The 24,673-nt window shown below is 45.4% G+C and overlaps 1 protein-coding gene across 1 annotated transcript in view; it reads right to left on the reverse strand.

Annotated features, from left to right (window-relative positions):
* Positions 1 to 8,471: 8,471 nt before the first annotated feature.
* The window catches only part of PODXL (podocalyxin like), a 73,151-nt gene continuing 56,949 nt past the window's right edge, over positions 8,472 to 24,673 (reverse strand). Inside the window, exons 5-8 of the mRNA XM_053407187.1 lie at positions 16,959 to 17,115; positions 15,328 to 15,389; positions 11,430 to 11,597; positions 8,472 to 8,949 (exon numbers count right to left, since the gene is read on the reverse strand). Of these exons, the coding sequence (XP_053263162.1) occupies positions 8,755 to 8,949; positions 11,430 to 11,597; positions 15,328 to 15,389; positions 16,959 to 17,115 (582 nt within the window). The 3' untranslated portion in view covers positions 8,472 to 8,754. The remainder of the gene's footprint in view (positions 8,950 to 11,429; positions 11,598 to 15,327; positions 15,390 to 16,958; positions 17,116 to 24,673) is intronic.

A 24,673-nucleotide genomic window follows, 5' to 3' on the forward strand; every position in this document is an offset into this window, starting at 1 on the left:
GTGCACGTTGCTCCGTCGTCATGAAAACACTACAGCTCCCGGCTTGTTAAGGTGCTGCTGCTTCCTTGAACCTCACATGCACACACTGCTGTGGATGCTTGTTTCAGGAACTTGTCTTACTGTCAGCTTGAAATCTGTGTTGGTTTCTTAGATGTGCGTTGCACGTTGGCTGGGTCTGTACTAGTTCAACTCCTCTGTCGACCCTCCCCAGAGAAAACGTTAAAAGCTGAAGTCCCAAGTGGGTAGGGAGGCAGTTATTTCCAATTCTAAACACTACCCCAACTAAAATCCTCAAGATTATTTGGAAGAAACTGCCATTATGAAGGAAGTGGCGTGAAGTTATCAAGGCTTCTCCTTGTAGGACGTACCTTGGGAGAACTTGCCCATCAGCGAATCTGCTTGGTCCACTTTTATGGTCTGCTATCTGAGGGCGTGACCATAAGGGAGGTGTAGGGGTATAAATAATAAAATTATTATCATTAAAATGTCCTGCAGAGCTGAGCTAAGCCCGCTTGTGTACTTTTGGGAAAGGGATCCTGCTGGATGAATTTTAGAGCTAGGATGGGCAAGAGGTAGATGGGGAACTGTTGGCTCTGGGTGATTTTTCAGTAGAGGGGGAAAGGGTTTCTGACAACAGCAACCAGAAGGCTCCCCTCTCCAGATTAGGCTGCTAAGAACATAGGAAGAGCCCTGCTGGCTGTCCAGTTCAACATCTTGTTTTGCACAATGGCCAACCACATGCAGGACACAGAAAACAGTTGTGGGAAAACCAGGACTGTGTCTCTGCCCGAAAAGACTGCAGTCAGTTCTGAGACCAAAAGGTTTTTTGTGGTCTGTGCAGATGTTTAGCAGAACCTTGTTCTTTCAAAGTGTTTCACAGTGTTTTGCACTTAGCTCCTGAGGTTCCTTGTGAAAACCACAGTTCTTGTGAGCCTGAAGATGGCTTACACCTGGCTTTAGAGACTCCCAATTCTGGTATGGGTGTGTATATATGTATGTGGAAGAAAACGGATATTAAAAAGAAAAAAACCTGAATTGGGGAACACTTTGGGATCAGAGACAAGGTGGCCCCAATACATGGTTCCAGAGGCACAAAAAAACCCCCAAGCACTGCCCTCTCCCATGTGCCCATCTGGATTGAAATCTACAGCCCCACAAACAGCTGGTGATACCATTTTTTTTGGACTACAGGTATACTGTCTGGGGCTGATGGCACCTGTAGCCCAAAACATCTGGATTCACCAGCTTGGGAAATAAATGCCAATCTTCCAGGAAGTTCTCTTGGAGAAACCTCACTGGAGTGGACAACTCCGATTCATTTTCAGCGCAGTTGACAGAGGCAGGCGAGGGTTTATAAGTCTGTGCCCCAGTGGAGTCAGACATACCCATTTCCTACCCTGTTCCCCGTAATTAGCTTCCGATCAGGCTGCCAGCAGGGATCAGAGGCAGCGGTTTGGTGACGCCTGTGGTTAGGGCTCTGGACTACTGATTCTGCCTGCATTGTGGGGGGTTGGACTAGATGAACCTTGGGTCCCTTCCAGCTCTACAGTTCTATGATTCTGCCTTCCACGCCAGGAGAGACCTGGACTGCACTTAACACGGGACGTTTTGCATGACTCGAAATCTTCCGCCAAGTGAGCCGAGAGTTAAATCCTTTCCTTCCTTCTACAGTGACGTCTTCAGGGGAGGGTGGGATTTTTGGAGCTGAGTTGTGTCATATACTGTGCTCACTGCTGTTGGCTGTTTTCGGGTACTTCCTCCCCATTTTCTCAGCCTGCAGTATAAATTTCCCCTCGTGTTCTCCCCCCGTCCTCCCTCCTCCTATCTCGGCATAAGGAAAATGGTTGTGACCCCAGGTTGAAGTATTAAGGATTGCTTTGGAATGATATGAGAGCATTTACCAATGTAGAATTATGCTGTATGTAATGTATATACGGAGAGAGAATGTATTTTGTTCATTTTTTTTTCTTAATAAAAACAAAAATCAATGCCTATCTTGTCACGGGAATCACTTCTTGCAGTGCTTCGGTAGAAATTTTGGTTTTGCTGCTTAGTTACCTAGCGAGATTTAAAACACGGACCTTGATTTCAGAGGAAGAGAGGATAACTAGCCCCACTGTGGCTGTGTGGAGAGAGTCTCATCCTTTAAATTCCTAGGAGTTTATCTCAGTGAAGACCTTACTTGGAAAATAAATACAACCCAGGTGGTTAAGGAAGCCCAACAGAGACTCCATCTCCTCAGAGTATTGCAAAAGAACGATGTCAGTCAACATTTGATGATCTTCTACCGGTCCACAATAGAAAGTGTCCTTTCATACTGCATCAGGGTGTGGTACGCTGGTTTGACATCAACTGATAGGAAGTGCCTACAGAGGGTGGTGAATACAGCACGAGATATTATGGGCTGTCCCGTGAATCCGCTGGATGAAATAGCAGAAGAACGTTGCCTCAGGAGAGTGAGGAAAATTCTCAGGGATGATTCACACCCTGGCCGGCACTTTCTTGATCTGCCCTTGGGCAGAAGATATAGAAGCCTGATTAGTCCCACCAACAGGGTAAAGAACAGCTTCTATCCGTGGGCTGTTAGGCTGCTGAATGAAAAGATAACAACAGGGCAACTGACTTTTGGGTTTGGTGGGTGTGAGTCTGTAAACAAGGGGAATTAAGACTAAGAGAGCTGAGTGGGGGGGTGCTCGTGTAATCTCACTGTATACAAGTTGTACAAGTGACAATAAAGTATTTCAATATTTCAATATGTGAATGTATCACAAATCCATCCAGTCGGCTCTCCTCTTGCAGCGACTGCTGTCCAGTGTTAAAAGTCACTTAAGTGTGGATCCATTGAAATGACTGGACGAGAACCTTTCTCAGGCTGAGGGCCACATTGACTTCTAGATCATGTGCTAAGGGCCACTGGCCAGTGGTGGGGAGAGGGAAGCAAAAATAGGTGCAGCCATGGGGTAGAAATTTTATCTTTGCATATCAGGCCCCTTTTTGTGACCACACGTCCTTGCCCACATGTAAATTATGTTCCCTCCACCCCTTATAAAAGGCATCTTTCATTTCCAGACATTGCACTTCCCAGTTTTGAGATGCAGATATAAACCAGTTTAATCGGGCAAGTTTAGAAACTGGAAAAGAGATTTTGCAACGCGAGAAAGTCGTAAGATTTCCCAACCACCGCCAACCCGTGTGACCGTGGGGGGAAAAGAAAAAGAGGGGCCACCAGCCCTTCACAAAAGAAACTTTTATTGACAGAAATAAGTGGTGTCTTCAAAATATACTTTGTAGGAAAATGCAACGATAATCTTTACAATCCAGTTCCTCTGTTAAAATCCCAGTGTATATCAGACTCCTGTTTCAGCGCAGTTAAGTGTGCGCTGAGGAAGCTGCACAGTGCATAAAAAGTAGCATTCAGACGCATTATCACAATCAAAAGGGGCTAGGCGCACATTGCAGTCCATTCGCAAACGAAAACTTGCATCGAGGACCCGCAGGGTACAGTTGAAAACACACTGGCTCTGGATGTGGGAGACTCGGTGTCAAATCTGGGGGCGGCTCTGCCTTCTCTCTCCCCACTTTTTTAAAAAATAAATTTTTATTAACTTTCTTTTCTGTCATTACAAACATATCAATACCATAGATATTACACATCTTCACACCTCCTCTCTCCCCTCAACCTGCTTCGCCGTGTGGTTTTAAATCATAACGACATCAGAATCCTGGAGCCTCTCGTACACCAGAAAGTACGATTTAACAAAAAATAGTAAATTGCAGTAGCAGCAATAAAAAACAAACAAACTGGGCAATTGGAGGACCTAGCAGTGTTCCCAAGTTGCTAGTACCTTCGTAGTGCCATGTTGAAGGGGTAATTAGTATTCTCAAAATTTAAACTTTGCAGCTGCTTTTGGGTCCTTGTCTTAACCAGAAGTTCACATCTTTCATTTGCATGAACTGTGTCTGTAACTTATTTTTGCAATCTCGGTCTCCTTTGCAACACATTAAAGCACCCTCCCATCCCTTTCGAGTAACAGCACACCTGAAAAATAGCTGGAGCAGAGCAACTAACATAACCAAATAACCCGATCTAACTTTTTTTGGGACTGAGTTGTTGATAGTCTAGTTGTAGAGGAAGAAAATTGGGGAAGTTGCAAGAAAGCCTGTTTTCCTGCCCCCCGTCCCCTTCAGATTGTCTTATATCTCCACAGACTAGTAACTGGGGGGAAATCTATTTGCAATACTTTCGTATTTTGTCCCCCGGACCCAATATCAGAAAGAGGTGCATATTTTTGGTCGTCTGAATAGGTCTGCTCTACATTATATTAAAAAGAAGGGTTGTAAGGCAACCCCTGATCTCTTGACTTACTCTGCAGATCTGACAAACAGGCAAAGGACTCTCTAACGCCCTCCGTTTCCATGGTGACAATAGCAAAGTGCCCTTTGTCCTTTGGTGGAGCCCTTTGCCCTTAATGTGCACCACAGCTGCTCCCAAGGCACATAATACAATAGGAAGGAAGGATGGAGACTCAGGAAATCAAGAGTGCAACCCTGGGCAATACAGGAATCTCAACGCATCCAATGTGAAACTATACCAAATCCTGCTCTGCTTTGCAACTGTGCGAGCTGTTTTATTGCTGCACCTTTTATTGCTGGGGGTCGTGGACTAGATGACCCTTGGTCCCCCCCCCCCCCAAAACACTACAATTCTAATTTCTGTGACCTTTGGACCACACCAGCCCAGAGAGGTCATTTTGGTGTGGCTAACACAGCGGTTTGACTTCACCCCCGGAAGCGCACTCCATTGTCTCTCGAGACAAGTCGGGTTCCAGCACCAGCTAGGAGATAAACCAGTGGCACTTCTACTGGACTCCAGCTCCCATCAACCCCAGCCTGCAAGGGATGATGGGAGTTGTAGTCCAGCAACACCTCGAGGGCCATATTAGCTTTGGCTGCTTTGTTGAGGAAACGACGCTTTCACTGGAAGGTGAAGTGGGCTACTGATGTCACTGCCCCAGCCCAGAGCTGGTACCCACTTGAAAGATCTGAGCTGCGAAGAATTACACTCCGATCTCCCCCATGCCATCACTACCTCGGTCCAGTATATCTGAAGGAGCGTCTCCACCCCCATCGTTCTATCCGAACACTGAGGTCCAGCTCCAAGGGCCTTCTGGCGGTTCCCTCACTGCGAGAAGTGAGGTTACAGGGAACCAGGCAGAGGGCAGAGGGCCTTCTCAGTAGTGGCACCCACCCTGTGGAACGCCCTCCCACCAGATGTCAAAGAGAACAACTACTACCAGACTTTTTGACGACATTTGAAGGCAGCCCTGTTTAGGGAAGCTTTTAATGTTTGAGGCCTTAGTGTATTTTAATATTGTGTTGGAAGCTGCCCAGAGTGGCTGGGGAAACCCAGCCAGATGGGCGGGGTATAAATAATAAATTATTATTATTATACCTCTTGACACACCTGGCTGAAGAGAACAGGTTCCTCTCCATCCACTAGCAGCCATGCACTAAGAAACAAGGGTCTCAGAAGCCCTTTCCTTGGAACAGGAAGGGTGGGTGAGTGATGGAGGCAGAGATTGGGATAAGGGGACGTATTGCCATATTTGGCCCCCTCAAAGCTTCCAGTTGCCAGTCTCTTAAGAAGAGACCTTGGTGTGAGCCTACAAGACAACATTAATTTTCTTATGGCTATAGTAGAATGCCAGAAATAGTTTCTTTAAAAATAAAAAATCCGTGTGGCACAGCCACACAGTCACTCTAGTATTTATCAGTGAAGATAGGAAAATGTTATGCTGATCTTTTCTGCAAAGGCAAGGTATTTAATAGGAGCTGCTAGAATCCCCTTTTTCCTGGAATCTCCCTGGGCTGATACAGGAAGATGCAAGAACTGACCGCTCTGACATTTGAACGCTTCCTTCCTCCTGCGCCGAACTCAAGCCGGGCTAGTAAGAGACTCTAAATTTACAGCCTCTGAATTTACATCTCCTGCCCAGAGAATGGCTTTGCCAATGTTTGGGAGTTGGGAGTTCCTGTTCAAATGGATTAGGAACCTACCGATTTTTGACGGCGGGTTCCAAAGTTATATTTGACCTAAGATACAATCCAAATAGCTGTCATAAATCTGCTTTTAAAAAAGAGGGAGGGAAGGAAATATCAAAGGATCCACCCATCTTCCCATTGTCTCTCCTCAGAGGTGTCACAGCTGAGGGAAGACAAAGGGGCAGATTCATCAAAAGCCATCACATTGTCTTTTATTAATGGGACTTAAGGCATGTTTTATCTCATTCTTAATCTTTGTCTTCTGAATAGGACTAGGACAGGGTCTCATTTTTTTTTTAGCCGTTTCCGTTCCTATAACTTATCTCGAAAAGCATGATGAGATGTTCTCAACAACTTTCCCGTATCAAATGTGCAAGGGGACGAAGAAGGGACTTGCGATGGGTTCAGAACAGTTGTAGCGTTGGTTCCTTCCGCCCACAGCGATTTGTGTAAAGTCCATAAGAGCATCTCATTCGATGATTGTGAAATCCAATAACTAGGCTTAAATTAATCGACGCTTTGGAAAGGTCATGTTTTCCAAAGCATGACAAGAACAATGTGGGATTTTTTTAAAAAAGGGCAAATTTGGGAGAATGAAAGGCTTTGGGCCATCATCCAATTCCCTTTCCACAGAGATACAAGCTTCCCTTCTTGAAGAAACCAGAGGCCTTTCTCTTGGGCATGGTCGGCCAGTTGGTGTTAAAAAAGGATAGAACTTTCTTTATGTATGCTACAACAGCAGCAAGAATACTTATTGCAAAGTATTGGAAGACGCAAGATTTACCCACTCTGGAAGAATGGCAGATGAAGATGATCGACTGTATGGGATTGGCAGAAATGACTGGCAGAATCCGTGACCAGGGAGAAGAGTCGGCGGAAGAAGACTGGAAGAAATTTAAGGACTATTTACAGAAATATTGTAAAATTAAAGAATGTTGAATGATGTTGGATTGAAATTAAGGGGTTTCCAGCTGAAATGTTTTGAGATAAGGATTTGCTGAGTAAATAATTTGAATTGGAATACAAGAAGGGGAGGTATGAGGAGGTCAGGGAAATATGTCATTGAAAATTAAGTATTGTGAACTGTATTAAACTTTTTTGCTTTTTTCTTTTTGTTTGTATAAAATTGGAAACTTAATAAATATCTTTATAAAAAAAAAGAGATACAAGCTTTCCTTTGCAAACGTTCCACTGTTTCAGACCCCCACAGCTAAGATCCCCTATTGCACATGCAAGTTAGCTCACTCAGTAGCTTTACACTCTAAATTGCACCATTAAATGGATTTATGGATCAACCATGCATGTCAAAGGCACAAAACCCTCCACCTTCTCTTTCGATAAAAGCAACGGGTGGCTGTTTCAACTTGCATTGACTAAATATTGCTATAGCTATTATTAAGAAGAAAAACATGAGATGCTCTTGGAAGGGGAAGTGCGCAGATTAATGCTGGTCCCTTTAGCTCAATGCATTATTATATCCTCCCCTGTTTTTCTTTTTGCTATTTACCTTGGAACAGTTTTCAAAGTGGGCCTATAAACCTTGCTGCGAGCCTTGCCTTGCTCCCATGTACAAGGCGACGGTCTGCATGCAGAATGTCCCAGGTGCGATGCCCCGCATCTCCAGGTAAAACTGATCAAACCCTGGAGAATCGCTGCCGGCCAGTGTAGAACAGTATTGATCTAGATGAGCCCAGTGTCTTCTAGTCAAGTATAAGGCAGCTCCTATGTTCCTGCATACAAATCTCTCTTCTGAAATCCGAAGTTGTGCCACTGGGCTAATGCTCCAGTCGTAGCCCGTTTGGGTTTTGCGGTGCTTCATTCTTACACACACAAAAACCCCGGTCCCAAATTTGCATTCTACAGGAAGAATGCAAAAAAACCTGAATCCTCCTTGCATGGCTGGCACAGATTCACTGCAGGCGCCAGCTGTTGCAAAATGCTTACGTACTGGAACGGGCTAGTTAATGGCCTGATCCTGACCTACGAAGATCGGGAGAATGTTTTTTAATGCGTGGAGAAAACAAGTGGAGTGATAGAACGACCTGGGGTGGGGCAGGTAGAGAGAGACAGCCTTTTTTAGCTGTGCCCTGTTGCCAATATTCAGAGTCTCCTATACGCCGGAGCCCAATGCACCTCGGGTTTTGCATATCTGGTTGAGTTTTTGCATAATGCGCCCCCCTGCGGCCGCTAACCGTGAGGGAGCGATGCCTTGCAAAGCTGCCTGCAAACGGCAGAAGTTAAGCTCCTACTCTGCCCTCTGAACAGGCGCTCCCACCTTGTTCTCTGCAGCCATGGTGACTAGAACCTTGGCTCCTGTTAAAATGAGCATCACATCCAGCCTTGCTCTCCTGGTCCCTTGGCATCCAGAGGGGGAAGGGAGTGGGAGAATCTCCTGTCTGCCCTGCTCAACACTTAAATAGGAGGCACAGTCATTAAAAATATATATATATGTACACATATACACACACCAACACATAGAATTTGCTTAGAAAGCTAATGGGATTTTAGAAAACAAAACCAAACAAACAAAACAAAAAGGATTTGGCCACGGCAGATGCCCCCTTGACAAATCCTCTCGCCCAATAACCGCGAGGCCTCTTCTGCATGTCGGCACTTGTGGCTGCAAGTTTTGAGTTTTCTGTGTTTTCGAAATTTTCGCTTAGCACAAAGTTCGTTCTCTCTTTAAAAAACGAAACAAGAAGCCCCAAACAATTATAAATGCGTGTCCTCTTCATCCTCCAGATCCTCTTTCGTTAGGCTGTCCATGGGGACGATCCAGCTGTCTCCAAGCTCCCCGTTCAGGTTGACCTTCTTCTCCTGCATCTCTGAGGAGGTCTCCATCACCTCCAGGGTCGGGTTGTCGTGGTAACCGTTCTCCATCGTCTGAAGTTCCTCGGTCAGGCGCTGCTGTAAGGCGGGGACCGGGGGGGGGTTGGGTAGGAGACATATGAACAGGGACTGAAAAAAGCTGAAACCATAGAGTTGTGGTAAGGTAAAGGTAAAGGTTTTCCCAGTAGTGATGTATGGAAGTGAGAGCTGGACCATAAAGAAGGCTGATTGCCGAAGAATGGATGCTTTTGAATTCTGGTGCTGGAGGAGAGTCCCTGCAAGAAGATCAAACCTATCCATTCTGAAGGAAATCAGCCCTGAGTGCTCACTGGAAGGACAGATCCTGACGCTGAGGCTCCAATACTTTGGCCACCTCATGAGAAGGCTCCCTGGAAAAGGCCCTAATGTTGGGAAAGATGGAGGGCACAAGGAGAAGGGGGCGACAGAGGACGAGATGGTTGGACAGTGTTCTTGAAGCTACCAACATGAGTTTGACCAAACTGCGGGAGACAGTGGAAGACAGGAGTGCCTGGCATGCTCTGGTCCAGAGTTGGACACGATTAAATGACTAAACAACAAAGGTAAAGGTCCCCTAGATGGTTAAGTCCAATTAAAGGTGACTATGGGGTTGTGGCGCTCATCTCACTTTCAGGCCGAGGGAGCTGGTGTTTATCCACAGGCAGCTTCCCGGGTCATGTGGCCAGCATGACTAAACCGCTTCTGGCGCAATGGGACACCATGAGGGAAGCCATAGCGCACAGAAACACTGTTTGCCTTCCCGCTGCAGTGGTACCTATTTATCTACTTGCACTGGCATGCTTTCGAACTGCTAGATAGGCAGGAGCTGGGACAGAGCAACAGGAGCTCACCCCGTTGTGCGGATTTGAACCACCAACCTTCTGACCGGCAAGCCCAAGAGGCTCAGTGGTTCAGACCACAGCGCCATCTGCATCCAACAGAGTTTACCACAGAGTTGAAAGGGACCCAGGTGTCACCTAGTCCAAACGCCTGCTGGATGCAGAGGAGTGGTAGCAGGCGGCAGCTGGGGAACCCCAAGGGAAGAAGGCTCAGAGTGGCGGGGGGAACGATGAGTGGTCAGAGGGAGAAGGCTGGGAGGAGGAGGTGTCAGAAGCTGGCGAGGCAACAGGGCTTAGTGAGCAGGGAGAGTCTGTGGCAGAGAGAAGTCCAGAATCAGAATTAGAAGCTGAAAAGGCAGAGATGAGTCAGGCTGGTGAACATGCCAGGAGGGTCTACCCTCCTGCTATGACCAGCTCAGCTTCTCCCTGGTCTCCCAGGACCAGAAGAGGTATGAAGAGTGCAGAGCAGAGACAAAGCGATGAGTGTAGTGGAACTGCAGAAGACAATTGTATTTCGAGGAGTTAGGTGGCATGTCCCTTTCCCTTTAACACCCCCTGTTTGATTCTTGTGTTTCACCCACCTGTCGGGAGTTTCTTGGGTTCTTCTGTGTTGCAAGCGCTGGCTGGATGCCCGGCTGCAGGTAGTGGGAGACTCTCAGCCGCTCTGTATTAGTTCCATCTCAGGGTCCTGGGCTAATCATGAGTAATGCCTGGTGCACTTGATTACATCAAGGCAGGCTATAAAAGCCATAGGTGGGAGGGGCCTGGAGAGCTTCTGGCCAGATCAAAGGACCTGATGCTGGGAGACCGACGGTTGGGGTCTTTCTCCTGCTGCTCTACCTGGGGCTCCGGGCAGCTGAAGGGGAGATTGGGTAGCCCCTGTCGGGTATGTTTTATTTTATGCTTTGCATGCCTGCTGTTTATTTGTTGATAAAACTATTTTGGTTCCCCTTCCACCTCCTCATTCCTTTTGTCCTGATATTCTTGGAAAGAACTGCTGTGTTTGACAGCACAGGAGTCTCAGATTGCTTGGGAAAGACCCAGGTGAGGGGACGACTCTGGAAAGGCAGAGACTTTTGGTCCTCGCCCCTGTCCATTGGGGCAAGACCTACTGGGAAGAGCTGCCGCGCTCACGGGGCCTGAGCTGTTTTGTTTCACTGATGCATTGCGAATTGTGGCAGATAGGCTACCGACACCCGAAATTGACACTCTGCAATGCAGAGGGTTAGGGTGAGCACTGCCGATGTCTGCAAATGAAGTGGGATATGGGAGACCCTGGCCATAGCTGTCAACTTACAGATTTGAAAATAAGGGATCAGCAGCCAAAATAAGGGATCAACGGTTACTTTGATAAAATACATATTTTGTTGTGTGCAAATGGCTTGAGATACCCATTAGGTCCATAAATTACCATATAGCATATATTCAACACAAAAAAAGCAACAATTTGTTGTTGACAAAGGACAGCTGGACATAGAAAGGGCCCCATTACCTTCAGTAGCTTATTTAAGGGACATCATCAATAAGGGACAGCAGCGGGACATGGCGCTGGGATAAGGGACTGTCCCGCCAAATAAGGGACGCTTGACAGCTATGACCCTGGCTCAGAGCAGATAACTCAAGGGTCGGGGGTGTGAAGCTTGGCCCTACAACTCCTGCGAGGCCCATTTTGATGGCGCAAAATGCAAAAAGCCTGTTTACCTGGTCCTTCCTTTGGGAGAGGCGTTGGTGGCAGCAGCCGTAGATGGCGGCGCCAAGTAGCAGAGAGGCAGCCATGCAGACAATGGTGATGATCAGAGGCATGCTGAAGCGGTCCTCTATGTCGGGGTCCCTGCTCCTGCCGCCATGGGTGATGTTCTTCACTCCAATCTGTCAAAGGAAGAGGGGGGTGAATGGCTGGGAGCAGAGGAGTCGCCAGGGAGAGAGGGGCATTGGCTGGGCTACTGCAATGCAAGCTACATGGGTCTGCCCTTGAAGACTTATCCGAAAAAGTCAACGGGCGCAAAACGCCGCGGCCAAATTACTGGCCGGGGTTCCAAAACAGCAAAAGCCCTGTTTCAAAACACCAATGCGGCTGGCCACTTTGTCCCAGGGCCCGATTCAAGGTGATTAATTCCCTAAAAGACTTAAGCCCCCAATATCTGAAATGCCATCTGCATGGCTACTGACCTTCTTAAGGTGCGCAGAGGAGCTCTGTGTGTGGTTCCTGCCCTTGGAAGTGTGGGGGATAATGACCTGGGAGAGGATTTTCTCTGTGGCAACCCCTAAATTATGAAAAGCCTGCTCCACGTTGGTGCATTTAGCATCTTCCTCGTACTGCTCTGGAAGACCGCTGCAAACGCTCATCAGTTATCTTTGTTTTGTGGGACCCTCCTCTTTTACAGTACAATGCTGTACTGTTTTTAACACTCGACTGGAAGCCGCCCAGAGTGGCTGGGGAAACTCAGCCAGATGGGCGGGGTATAAATAACAAATTATTATTATTATTGAGAGTCCCATGGACTGCAAGAAGATCAAACGTATCCATTCTGAAGGAAATCAGCCCTGAGTGCTCACTGGAAGGACAGATCCTGAAGCTGAGGCTCCAAGACTTTGGCCACCTCATGAGAAGAGAAGACTCCCTGGAAAAGACCCTGATGTTGGGAAAGATGGAGGGCACAAGGAGAAGGGGACAACGGAGGACGAGATGGCTGGACAGTGTTCTCGAAGCTACCAGCATGAGTTTGACCAAGCTGCAGGAGGCAGTGGAAGACAGGAGTGCCTGGCGTGCTCTGGTCCAGGGGGTCATGAAGAGTCAGACATGACTAAACGACTAAACAACATTATTATTATTTTTATTATTATTATTATTATTATTATTATTATTATTATTATTATTTTTTTTTTTTACTGAATCTGTCCTGTCCTGGTTGCTGATGTTTTTCTTATTTAATTGTAACTCATTTACTCTAATTTCTGAAGTATGAGAGAGATGATGATGATTATTATTTTGCACCTCCTTGGATTGGCACCTTATGTGCAGTCACCACCACCCTAAATTGGACACTGAGGGGGAGAACCACTTGGAGCTCCTTGGAGAGAAAGTTAGCATAAAAATGCAATAATAATAAATAAATAAAATTTTCAGGAGCGTTACTCCCCAGAGGGAGTGGAATTTTACTACTTTCAGGAGACACCGGGGGCCTGTCCCTTAAAAGACTTTTTAAAATTATTAAATAAAAAAACCAAGCTGATCATCTGACTTAGAAGATTAGACGACTGAAGGGAGGTTACCGTGTTCACCACATTTTTTTAAAAAAGAAGCTCCATTGTGGTTGCTCACACAATGACCCCATCAAAGCTCTCCACCCTGCCAGCTGCGTTTCCTAGACTAGCAGGAAGGGACAGAATGTGCCTTGTTCCCAGGGCATCCCAGACCAGGAAATGCAAACTTGATGGAGAGAGTCAGCTGTGGTTGCTGTACGAGCAGTTGCAATGGGTGCAGCAGTGAAGTTCGTTGGACTAGGACATGGGGAGACCCGTGTTCAAATCAACACTCGGCCATGAAGCTCAGTTGGTGACCTGGGGCCAGGCACTGTCTCTCGGCCTAACCCACCCCGCAGGACAAAATGACTGGAGCGGGAGAGCCTTGCATGGTGCGCTTTGCACTTCTGGGAGGAAAACTGGGATGCAAACGGATTAAATAAGGCTCTTTTTCCTTTTTAAGTGTGTGTGGAGAGGAGGGGAGAAGCGCCATTGGGTGTTATTCAACTAAGTTTTGCTCAAGTGTAGGCCCACTGAAATTGACAAACATGCCTGAGCCAGGACCATTAATTTCACAGGGCTTAAAAACGTAAAGGGGCCCCTGACCATTAGGTCCAGTTGTGATCGACTCTGGGGTTGCGGCGCTCATCTCGCTTTATTGGCCGAGGGAGCCGGCGTACAGCTTCCGGGTCATGTGGCCAGCATGACTAAGCCGCTTCTGGCAAACCAGAGCAGCACACGGAAACGCCGTTTACCTTCCCGCCGGAGTGATACCTATTTATCTACTTGCACTTTGACGTGCTTTTGAACTGCTAGGTTGGCAGGAGCAGGGACCGAGCAACAGGAGCTCACCCTGTCGCGGGGATTCGAACCGCCGACCTTCTGACTGGCAAGTCCTAGGCTCTGTGGTTTAACCCACAGCGCCACCCGTGTCCCTCTTCACAGGGCTTTCTCTTGAGTAAAACTTAGCCGAGTACCACTCATCTGCCCAACCCCTTAGACCCCCATCTAATTCTGCTATTCAGTCCCCTCAAAACTCAGTGCCCCGTTTTTGAAGGGGTTTCCCTCTAAACTCCCCCAATTTCTAAATACAAACTAGGCTAAAAATATAGCACCAAGTTTAAATCCCCTGGCTCTTTTGTGTTTCCGAAGAGGCCTCAACCTCCCTTCTTATCCCTTGGGGGATGTCTGACATCTTGGCTCAACTGTTACTTGCTTTATTTATTAATTACATATTCCCACCTTTTTCTCCAAGGACCTCCTCCCCCCCCCCATTTTATCCTCACAACGACCCTGTGAGGGAGGTTAGACCAAGAGGCAATGACCGGCCAAAGGTCACGCAGTGAGCTTCCTGGACGAGTGGGGATTCGAACCCAGGTCTCCCAGGCCTAACACTCTAACCACTACACCACACTGCCTCAATGTCAACTGGACACAACATCAACTGGACCACCTCTATTCATCTACTTCCTTTGCCCTCTGAAAGGAGAGTGAGGCACGGCTGACTTGCCCTTGCAAAATCTCCGCCGTGTCTACTTCGCCCAAACCGGTTCCTGCTAATTCTATCTTTAATGATGATTTCCACTCGTTTCCCCAGAACATGTGTTAAGCTAACTGCCCTGCAGTTTCCCAAGTCGCCTTTGGATTCCTTAAAAACAAAATAGAAAAGCGTTCCATTGACCACTTTCCTAGTCCGACACTCTAACCACTAGGCAACACTGTCTCTCTGCTGCTGATTTAAGAGGGCTTAAATCAGCCCCCCCCCCACAAGGGCACCACCTCACAAATAATATTGTGAGGGGCAAGAGATAGGCTTCCAGGTGTCATAAGAAAGTGCAGAGATAGTGCAGGATAGTGCGCACCCCAGAAATGGTCTCTTTCAGCTTCTGCCTTCTGGAAGAAGGTACAGGGTTATAAAGACTAGGACTAGCCGCCTGAGAAACAGTTTCTATCCAAATGCGATTTTGGTTTTAAACGCCTTGTAATGCGTCTGTATGGGAGTATATTGTATTTAATTATGGGGTATCCGAGTTTTTAGGGGGCTAACCAGGCTGGGATAGCAGGCTTGTTGGTTTTTGAATGTCTGATGTAGATTTCTTCAATTTCGTTGTTCTGTATGGAACAATGACAATAAAGATTATCGTATCGTATACGGGCAACTGCTTTGCTTCCCTGCCTCCTTCAGAGAATCACTCAGCAAAGCACCCTTCACCCTTACACACCTTGAAGGGCTGTCCTTGAACCCCAGTTGGCAACGGCCGGTTGCCAAGCAACACTTCAAGCTAAAGATCTGAAGATGCCTGACTGAAAAGGCGACAAACCGAAGGAATGGGACTTCCTCAAACATCCTCCTTACCTTTTCCAGCTCTTCCATCTTCGCCGCCAAAGACTCAAACAGCTCCTTATCTGCAGAGTTTGCTAACAGAAGGAAACAAAAGGTGAGGAGAATAGAAACTATTTATTTACCTTTTTAAGGCGGTGCAGAAAACTGTGTGGAATAGCAACACATGCGGCTCAGTCATTAGAGCATGAGACGCTTTATCTTGGGGTTGTGGGTTCCAGTCCAATGTTGGGCAAAAGGTTTCCTGTGGGCTGGTGTGGGGGACTCCCTGGTCCTGAATGGGGTAACTGTGCCCCTGAAGGACCAGGTGCAAAGCCTGGGAGTCATTTTGGACTCACAGCTGTCCATGGAGGTGCAGGTCAATTCTGTCTCCAGGGCGGCTGTCTACCAGCTCCATCTGGTACGCAGGATGAGACCCTACCTGCCCACAGACAGTCTCGCCATAGTGGTGCATGCTCTAGTTATCTCCCGCTTGGACTACTGCAATGCGCTCTACATGGGGCTACCTTTGAAGGTGACCCGGAAACTACAACTAATCCAGAATGTGGCAGCTAGACTGGTGACTGGGAGCGGCCACCGAGACCACATAACACCGGTCTTGAAAGACCTACATTGGCTCCCAGTACGTTTCCGAGCACAATTCAAAGTGTTGGTGTTGACCTTTAAAGCCCTAAACGGCCTCGATCCAGTATATCTGAAGGAGCGTCTCCACCCGCATCGTTCTGCACGGACACTGAGGTCCAGCGCCGAGGGCCTTCTGGTGGTTCCCTCATTGCGAGAAGCAAAGTTTCAGGGAACCAGGCAGAGGGCCTTCTCGGTTGTGGCACCCGCCCTGTGGAACGCCCTCCCATCAGATGTCAAGGAAATAAACAACTACGTGACATTTAGAAGACATCTGAAGGCAGCCCTGTTCAGTGAAGTTTTTAATGTGTGACATTTTAATGTATTTTTAATCTTCGTTGGAAGCCGCCCAGAGTGGCTGGGGAGACCCAGCCAGATGGGTGGGGTACAAATAATAAAGTGAGAGCTGGAACATAAAGAAGGCTGATCGCCGAAGAATTGATGCTTTTGAATTATGGTGCTGGAGGAGACTCTTGAGAGTCCCATGGACTGCAAGAAGATCAAACGCATCCATTCGGAAGGAAATCAGCCCTGAGTGCTCACTGGAAGGACAGATCCTGAAGCTGAGGCTCCAATACTTTGGCCCCCTCATCAGAAGAGAAGACTCCCTGGAAAAGACCCTGATGTTGGGAAAGATTGAGGGCACAAGGAGAAGGGAACGACAGAGGACGAGATGGCTGGACAGTGTTCTTGAAGCTATGAACATGAGTTTGACCAAACTGCAGGAGGCAGTGGAAGACAGGAGTGCCTGGCGTGCTCTGGTCCAGGGGGTCACGAAGAGTTGCACATGACTAAACGACTAAACAACAACAACAACAAAAAATTATTATTATTATTGGACTGGTCTGCAACTACCAGGGCAGCAGAGCACAGGTATGAAAGTTCCTAGTTCTTACTCACGGGAAAACATCATCATCCCAGTGCACTCCAGGTGTTCTGGACCACAGCTGCAGCCAGCACATCTGGAGGGCGCCAAGTTGGCAAAGGCTGCCCTAGGGGCTCCCAGCAACACATGTGGTACCTACTCAACACAGCCACCTCGAGGACAGCCAAGTATTTGGGGTCGTCTTTGGAAGCCAGCCTCGCCAAACACCCATCCCGGCTCTGGTTGAAGGTGGGCTTCACCGCTTTGCAGAGGACATTCAAGAGAGCGTTTTTCGCGGCGCTCTTCTCCAAACTGTTCTGTAGAAAGAAAGAACAAAATTCGCCACGGTTAGGGCTTTGCCTAGGGCAAACTTGCTGGCGGCTGCCACCCTGGTGGGAATCGTTTCCTAACACAGGGGCAGCGTTAATCATAGTCTTCAAAGCAGAGAAAAGTGTGGGGTTCACACAGAAACCGGGGCGGGGAATCAATGGGATGAGAAGCCTCCAAGTGACTGTAGCAGCTCTTCAGTCTTCTAGTTGCCATGGGAAAGCCTCCTTTCCAATGCATGGCATGAGAAGACTCGCAATGTTAATGCTGTGAGCCTTTCTTTTTTATAAAAATATAATTTTTATCAAATTTTGTGTTTTGCAATTTAAAATACTCATTTTACATCCTTAAGATATCAATGACTTCCCTTCTTCTCTTTCCATGGTTCATTTTACATATCATAAATCCCTGCATATTTTACAAAAACTATACCATTCAGTATTCCATTATTGCATCCATCTAAACTTGTTTATAATAATAATAATAAAATCAGGAATATTAGATTTTATTATTATTATTATAAACAAGTTTAGATGGATGCAAAGTTCAGGAATATTAGACAAAGCACCACTACCTTTGGGACAGGACAAGTTAGAGAAAGTGATACCACCGTCAGAAAAAGAGGAACAACTGGGAGCAGTTGGAGGAAAAGCGATTTAAATACATCATGTCTCTGCAACTATTAAGCTGGAACATTCATGGACTGAATTTCCCGGAGAAAAGGAAGAAAGTCTTTCATCTATTGAAAAGAGAGCAATTGGACTTGATTTGCCTACAGGAAACACATGTAATAAGGCTACATAGGAAAATTCTGATTAATAAAAGATTGGGCCAAGAATTTATTTCATCGGACAAGGTTAAAAAGAGAGGAGTAGTTATTTATGCAAAAGAGAGCCTATCACCGAAATTTGTTTTTAAAGATGAACAAGGAAGATTTGTAGCAATTGAAATTCAAACACAAGGAGAAAAAATTATGATTGTAGGAGTATATGCGCCGAATGAGGGGAAATCTGAATTTTTTAAGAAGTTGCATGAGACTTTGTTGGATTATATGGACTATAACATTATTTTGATGGGAGATATGAATGGAGTGGTATCCACAAATATGGATAAGTCACAGAGACAGGTAGTAACTAAAGATGGCAGACTACCAAAAACCTTTTTTGAACTGATTGACAATATGGACTTGATTGACTTTTGGAGAACTAGGAACCCCCTGGGTAGAGAGGGAACCTTCTTTTCTGAAGCCAAAATGACATGGACAAGAATTGACCAATTTTGGATAACTAGAGGATTGGCAACTAAGATCCGAAAAGTAGAGATCTGCCCTAAAACGTGCTCCGACCATAACGCCGTGAGAATGGAGATGAAACTAACACCAACCGGTTCCTTCAGATGGAGGATGAATGACACCTTGTTCAGAGATCAAGAGGTCATCAAGAAGGCCCAAAAAACTTTGAGAGACTATTTTGAGATAAATTTGAACACAACCATTGAAAAAAGAGTAATCTGGGACGCAAGTAAAGCAGTTATGAGGGGGTTTCTGATTCAACAGAATTCAATAAAAAGGAGAGCTCAAAATGAGAAAAAAGAAAAAATCTTGGAGAAAATAAAAGAGGGCAAGAAGAAATTGAGAGTGAAACCTAACTCACAAGAGATTCTGAGAGATATAAAGTTATATCAAGTGCAATATATGAAGATGACGAGTCAGGAAATTGAATGGAAAATTAAACAAATGAGACAAAGAACTTTTGAATCGGCTAATAAATGTGGGAAATTGCTAGCTTGGCAGATGAAAAAGAGACAAAAACTTAATACTATTACCAATTTGGAAGTGGAAGGAAAGAACATTCAGAATCCAGTAGAAATCAGGAAATGTTTCCAGAGGTACTTTAAAGAGCTATATACACAAGGGCCTCAGAAGGAGTTTGATATAGACCAATTCTTAAAAACAAATGGATTACAAAAAATCTCTCAAGAGAACAAGACAATGCTAAACTATAAAATTACAGAACAGGAGGTAGAAGGTGCCATTCAGAGTATGCAGCTGGGCAAATCTCCAGGGCCGGATGGTTTAACCTCAAAATACTACAGAATTTTGAAGGACTGGATAATTAAACCATTAAAGGAGGTTTATAACGAAATTTTGGAGGGGGAAAAAGCGCCAGAGTCATGGAAAGAAGCATATATCACACTTATACCGAAAACTGAGTCTGAAAAGACACAACTTAAGAACTACCGCCCCATATCCCTACTTAATGTGGATTACAAAATTTTTGCTGATATTTTGGCCAAAAGACTAAAAAAAGTATTAGTGGAAGAGATTCATAAGGACCAAGCTGGCTTTCTCCCAGGCAGATATTTGTCTGATAATACGAGGAATATAATTAATATCTTGGAGAAGTTGCAAGTGGACATCAACACTAAAGCAGTTTTAATTTTTGTGGATGCGGAGAAAGCCTTTGACAATATTTCTTGGAGTTTCATGAAGAAAAATCTTCAGGGGATGGGGGTTGGTCAAGGGAGAAGAGTTGGTGGAGGAAGACTGGAAGAAATTTAAAGACTATTTGCAGAAATACTGTAAAATTAATGAATGTTAAAATGATGTTGGATCGAAAATAAGTGGTATTGGTATTAAGATTAACAAGAATATGCAAATATGGATTGATAAATGAATGAAAATATATAGTTATAATAGGTTAAGATATAGAGTAAAGATGGTTGAAAGAGGGTAAGGATTTGCTGAAATATCTTTGTGAATGGGAATACAAAAAGGGGAGGCGAGAGGAGGTCAAGGAAACAAGTAAATAAGTCCAAAGATATTGAAAAATGAATATTTTTTCTTTTTAACTTTTTTTTCAACTGTTTGCCTTTTTTTGTATTTTGTACTCTTTTTATTCCTTTTTTCTATGTGTGTTTTTTCTTAGTTTGTTAATTGTTATAATTTTAGTTTGTTAATTGTTGTTATAATTTTCTCTATTTTGTAAACTTATGTGTTTTTTCTTTTTTTTGGAAAATTTGAATAAATTTTTTTTAAAAATATAATAATAAAAATAAAAATAAAATAATAACAATTTATTATCTATACCCCGCCCATCTGGCTGGGCTTCCCCAGCCACTCTGGGTGGCTTCCAACAAAATATTAAAATACAGTAATGCATCAAACATTAAAAGCTTAATGTCCCCTCATTGCAAGAAGCGAAGTTACAGGGAACCAGGCAGAGGGCCTTCTCGGTGGTGGCGCCTGCCCTGTGGAACACCCTCCCAGCAGATGTCAAGGAAATAAACAACTACCTGACTTTTAGAAGACATCTGAAGGCAGCCCTGTTCAGGGAAGCTTTTAATGTGAGACATTTTAATGTATTTTTAATCTTTGTTCGAAGCCACCCAGAGTGGCTGGGGAGACCCAGCCAGAAGGGCGGGGTACAAATAATAAATTATTATTATTATTATTATTATTATTATTATTATTATTATTATTGAGAGACAATGGAGTGTGCCTCCAGGGGTGTTAACCACTGTGTTAAGCAGAACCAAAGTGACCTCCCTAGGGGGGAAAGCTTGGGCAGGGTGCATGGTCTGTTTTCCAGCGATATCTCCCCTTTTTCTTCAGGCTGCTTAGTCCAGGAGGCAGCGAGGAGTTCAAAAGCCGCCTCTTTTCAAAACCACGAGCCGGACCAGGCTTGGCCTCCATCCCTCCGTCTGGTCCCCTGCCATTCTTTATCTGAAGCCTGCAGCTGGGAGAGCGACAGGAATAGTAACTCCCACAGGGTCTCCTCGCGGGACGAGGGAGGGGCTGCTTTCTGCCACCCCTGCAAAGGTCGCATTTCCGCCCCCTAAAAAAGGAATGCAAGAGAGGGCGTGGACCCCCACTCAGTATCACAATAAACCCGACTCTCCCTTCCTCCGTCCACATGGTAACAGCCTGGCCTCAAGGAAGCTACAGTTCTGAAATGGTCCCAGGATGCTTGTTTCTTGTAATAATAAATAAATAAATAAATAAATAAATAAATAAATAATTATTTATACCCCGCCCATCTGGCTGAGTTTCCCCAGCCACTCTGGGCGGCTTCCAATCAAGTGTTAAAAACAATACAGCATTAAATATTAAAAACTTCCTTAAACAGGGCTGCCTTCAGATGCCTTTTAAAAATAATGTAGCTGCTTATTTCCTTCACATCTGAAGGGAGGGTGTTCCACAGCGTGGGCGCCACTACCGAGAAGGCCCTCTGTCTGGTTCCCTGTAACCTCACATCTCGCAATGAGGGAACCGCCAAAAGGCCCTTGGCACTGGACCTCAATGTCCGGGCAGAGCGATGGGGGTGGAGACGCTCCTTCAGGTATACAGGACCGAGGCCAGAAAGTTAGAATGTAAAGTCAGAACGGATCCTCACCCTCCACTGCCTTGCGGAATATCTTTGGACCCCATCAGGCAGGCCTAGAAAGGGGTCTTGTCGTCTGAACCTCCATGCACACTTGCCCTGGCTTGCACCCCAGGGAGGTCTCTTTGGTGCTTCTGACGCACCGGTTTGACTTCACCCCCTGAGGTGCACTACAATGTCTCTCGAGAACCACAGCCTGTCAGACGTATCAATTAGTGGCAACTGAGATGCCAATTGATCCTACAATGACAGTGAAGCGAGGGAGAAGAGGAGTTTGGATTTGATATCCCGCTTTATCACTACCTGAAGGAGTCTCAAAGCGGCTAACAGTCTCCTTTCCCTTCCTCCCCCACAACAAACACTCTGTGCCACATGTGGTGCAACGGGACACCATGACGGAAATCGGAGCACACGGAAACGCCTTTTATCTTCCCGCCTCAGCGGTACCTATTTATCTACTTGCGCTGGTGTGCTTTCGAACTGCCAGGTTGGCAGGAGCTGGGACAGAGCAACAGGAGCTCACTTCGCAGTGGGGATTCGAACAGCCAACCTTCGGATCGGCAAGCCCAAGAGGCTCAGTGGTTTAGACCAGAGCGCCACCCGTGTCCCAGGCACATTAAAACGGCACAGTCTTAACCCGCAAGGTTGTACCAGCATCACTTAGCTTCAGTTAATAAGAACATGAGACTGCTTTACCAGGATAGCGGCTCATTTAGTCCGGCATTCTATTCTCGCAGTGGCCCCTTTTTGTTTGATTGCACAATTTCTTTTATTTAGCAGGATTTATACCGCTTATTATTATTTTTTTAACCCTTATGTGGTTTACATAAAACAGTACAAACTAGTGATCAAGACAGACGTTTGAAACAGCAGATTTAAGATGATATTAATAGACAGGATTGTAAGTTTTTATATGCAGTGATGGCAGCAAGAATATTATTGGCACAAAAATGGAAGCAAGAAGAATTACCGACGAAAGAAGAATGGCGGATGAAATTGATGGACTCTGCAGAACTGGATAAATTAACAGGAAGGTTTCAAAACCTTCGGGACCAGAGTTTCTTAGAAGACTGGAGTAAATATATGAACTATTTGAAAAGTAATTGTAATGAACGGATTACGCTAGTAGGATTGCAAGAAGTTTTGTAAGGACGACTATTTGAAATATTGCAAGAAAGACTATGAGGCGAATTACTAGTTAATGATAATTAAGAGTAATAGAGAAATTAAGAAATGCAGAATAAGTGATAAAGAATGGAAAATGATCAGAGGTGTTGAAGGAAGTCTAAAATATTGTATAAGATAAGTAGTTATGTTATATGATTGTTGGAAATGATGTTAGAAAAAACCCAATTAAAAAGTGTGTGTGTGTGTGTGTGTGTGTGTGTATATATATATATATATATATATATATATATATATATATATGAAAGACAACAGATTTAACAGAATACAGTGGTACCTCGGGTTAAGAACTTAATTTGTTCTTGAGTTCCTTTCTTAACCTGAAACTGTTCTTAACCTGAGGTACCACTTTAGCTAATGGGGCCTCCCGCTGCCGCCGCCGCGCGATTTGTGTTCTCATCCTGAAGCAAAGTTCTTAACCCGAGGTACTATTTCTGGGTTAGCGGAGTCTGTAGCCTGAAGCGTATGTAACCTGAGGTGTCTGTAACCTGAGGTACCACCGTAATAAAAAAATAGATAAATGAATAGTTTTTAAAATAAATATACGCATAAATTTATCTGGGTAGATATACAAAGAAGTGTTCAGAAGGCACCGACAACCAAACCAACCAAGGCAACTGCGTAATGTCAAGAAGCTGGGAGTTGCAACAGATAGGCAGGACTGCACTAAAAGATTGGTTTTTTTTCTTTGCAAATGCAGTTATGTGGTAGCAGTTACGTCTGCGGGCGAAATGTCTCTGCCCTTCTTCCCCAGGAGAGACAGGGTTCCCCATTTAAGGCAGCTGAAAGCAGAGCAAAGTTCTTTCTCCCTTTCTTTTCCTGGGTGGGTAAGGCTGAAGGGGGAAATCGATGTCCTGGATTGTTCACTGTTTTGTCTAAATATTTGGAGAAATACTCTTTGGAGGTGCTAAGGGACGGGGACAGGACGCCGCGGCCTGCCAGACAGGAAGGAACAGTCCCTGGGCGTGGAACGACATTGTTAAGATGGATTGTTAAAGGGGAGGGGGTCAAGGTCTCCAGGAGAACGGAGCTGCGCCTGAACATCGCCTCCCCTCACTCAAAAAAATAAAATAAAAAATCTAGATCATATCCTTTCCCTTTCCACAGTCGAAACGGACTCACTGTGGCAAATTTAAGATTTTAAACAAAGCTGCTCAGGGACGAAATGTGAGGATAAGGAGAAGGGGTTGGAAGAGGACAGGCTGAGATGGAAGGGGGTTTGAGGAAAACCAGAATGGCGAAGGGGTGGGAAAGGTCTCTCTCTCTCTCTCTCTCATTGATTTATGAGGGAAAGCACTTTGCGCATGCTCAGAATTGCTACTACCAACTATTTAAAGGATTCTCCTGAACAGTGGGCGTTTTTGCTCTTTTTTATTTAATAACATTTTATTCTTTTTTCCATACATGAAAGTTACATTTGTTACTCGACAATTGCCGTATTTTCCTGTGTATAAGATACCCCCTTGTATAAGACGACCCCTATTTTTTTTTAACCCAAAATTAAGAAATTAAGTTGTTTAGCTTTTTTTGGGGGGGGGAGGTCGCTTCCACCAATCACTCACCCGCCTGCCCACCACTGCCGATCGCTTGCCACAGCCACTGCCAATCGCATACCTCGCCGCAGCCTCCAATCGGCCGCCCAATTGCCACTGCCAATCTCCTGCTTCCTGCCGCCATTAATCGCATGCCCCCCCCACATTCACTATCCATGAATAAGACGACACCCAATTTTTGCCTAATTTTTTCTTAGCAAAAAGCACTGTCTTATACGCGGAAAAATACGGTATATTCCAATGCAACAAAACTAGAGACTTCCTGCTTAGCCAGCACCAATGTTTCTAACTCAAATGACATATAGATACATTTTAAGGTTCCTTCTTGTCTAATTTCTTCCTCTCTAACATGTTTGCTTAATACATTCTGCTATTTTCTTACACTGCTGTGGTCCTCAGGTATGGGAAACAGCCTTTTTATATAGACT

Source organism: Podarcis raffonei, chromosome 10 (assembly GCF_027172205.1).
Source record: "Podarcis raffonei isolate rPodRaf1 chromosome 10, rPodRaf1.pri, whole genome shotgun sequence".
In the NCBI taxonomy this organism is placed as follows: Eukaryota; Metazoa; Chordata; class Lepidosauria; order Squamata; family Lacertidae; genus Podarcis; species Podarcis raffonei.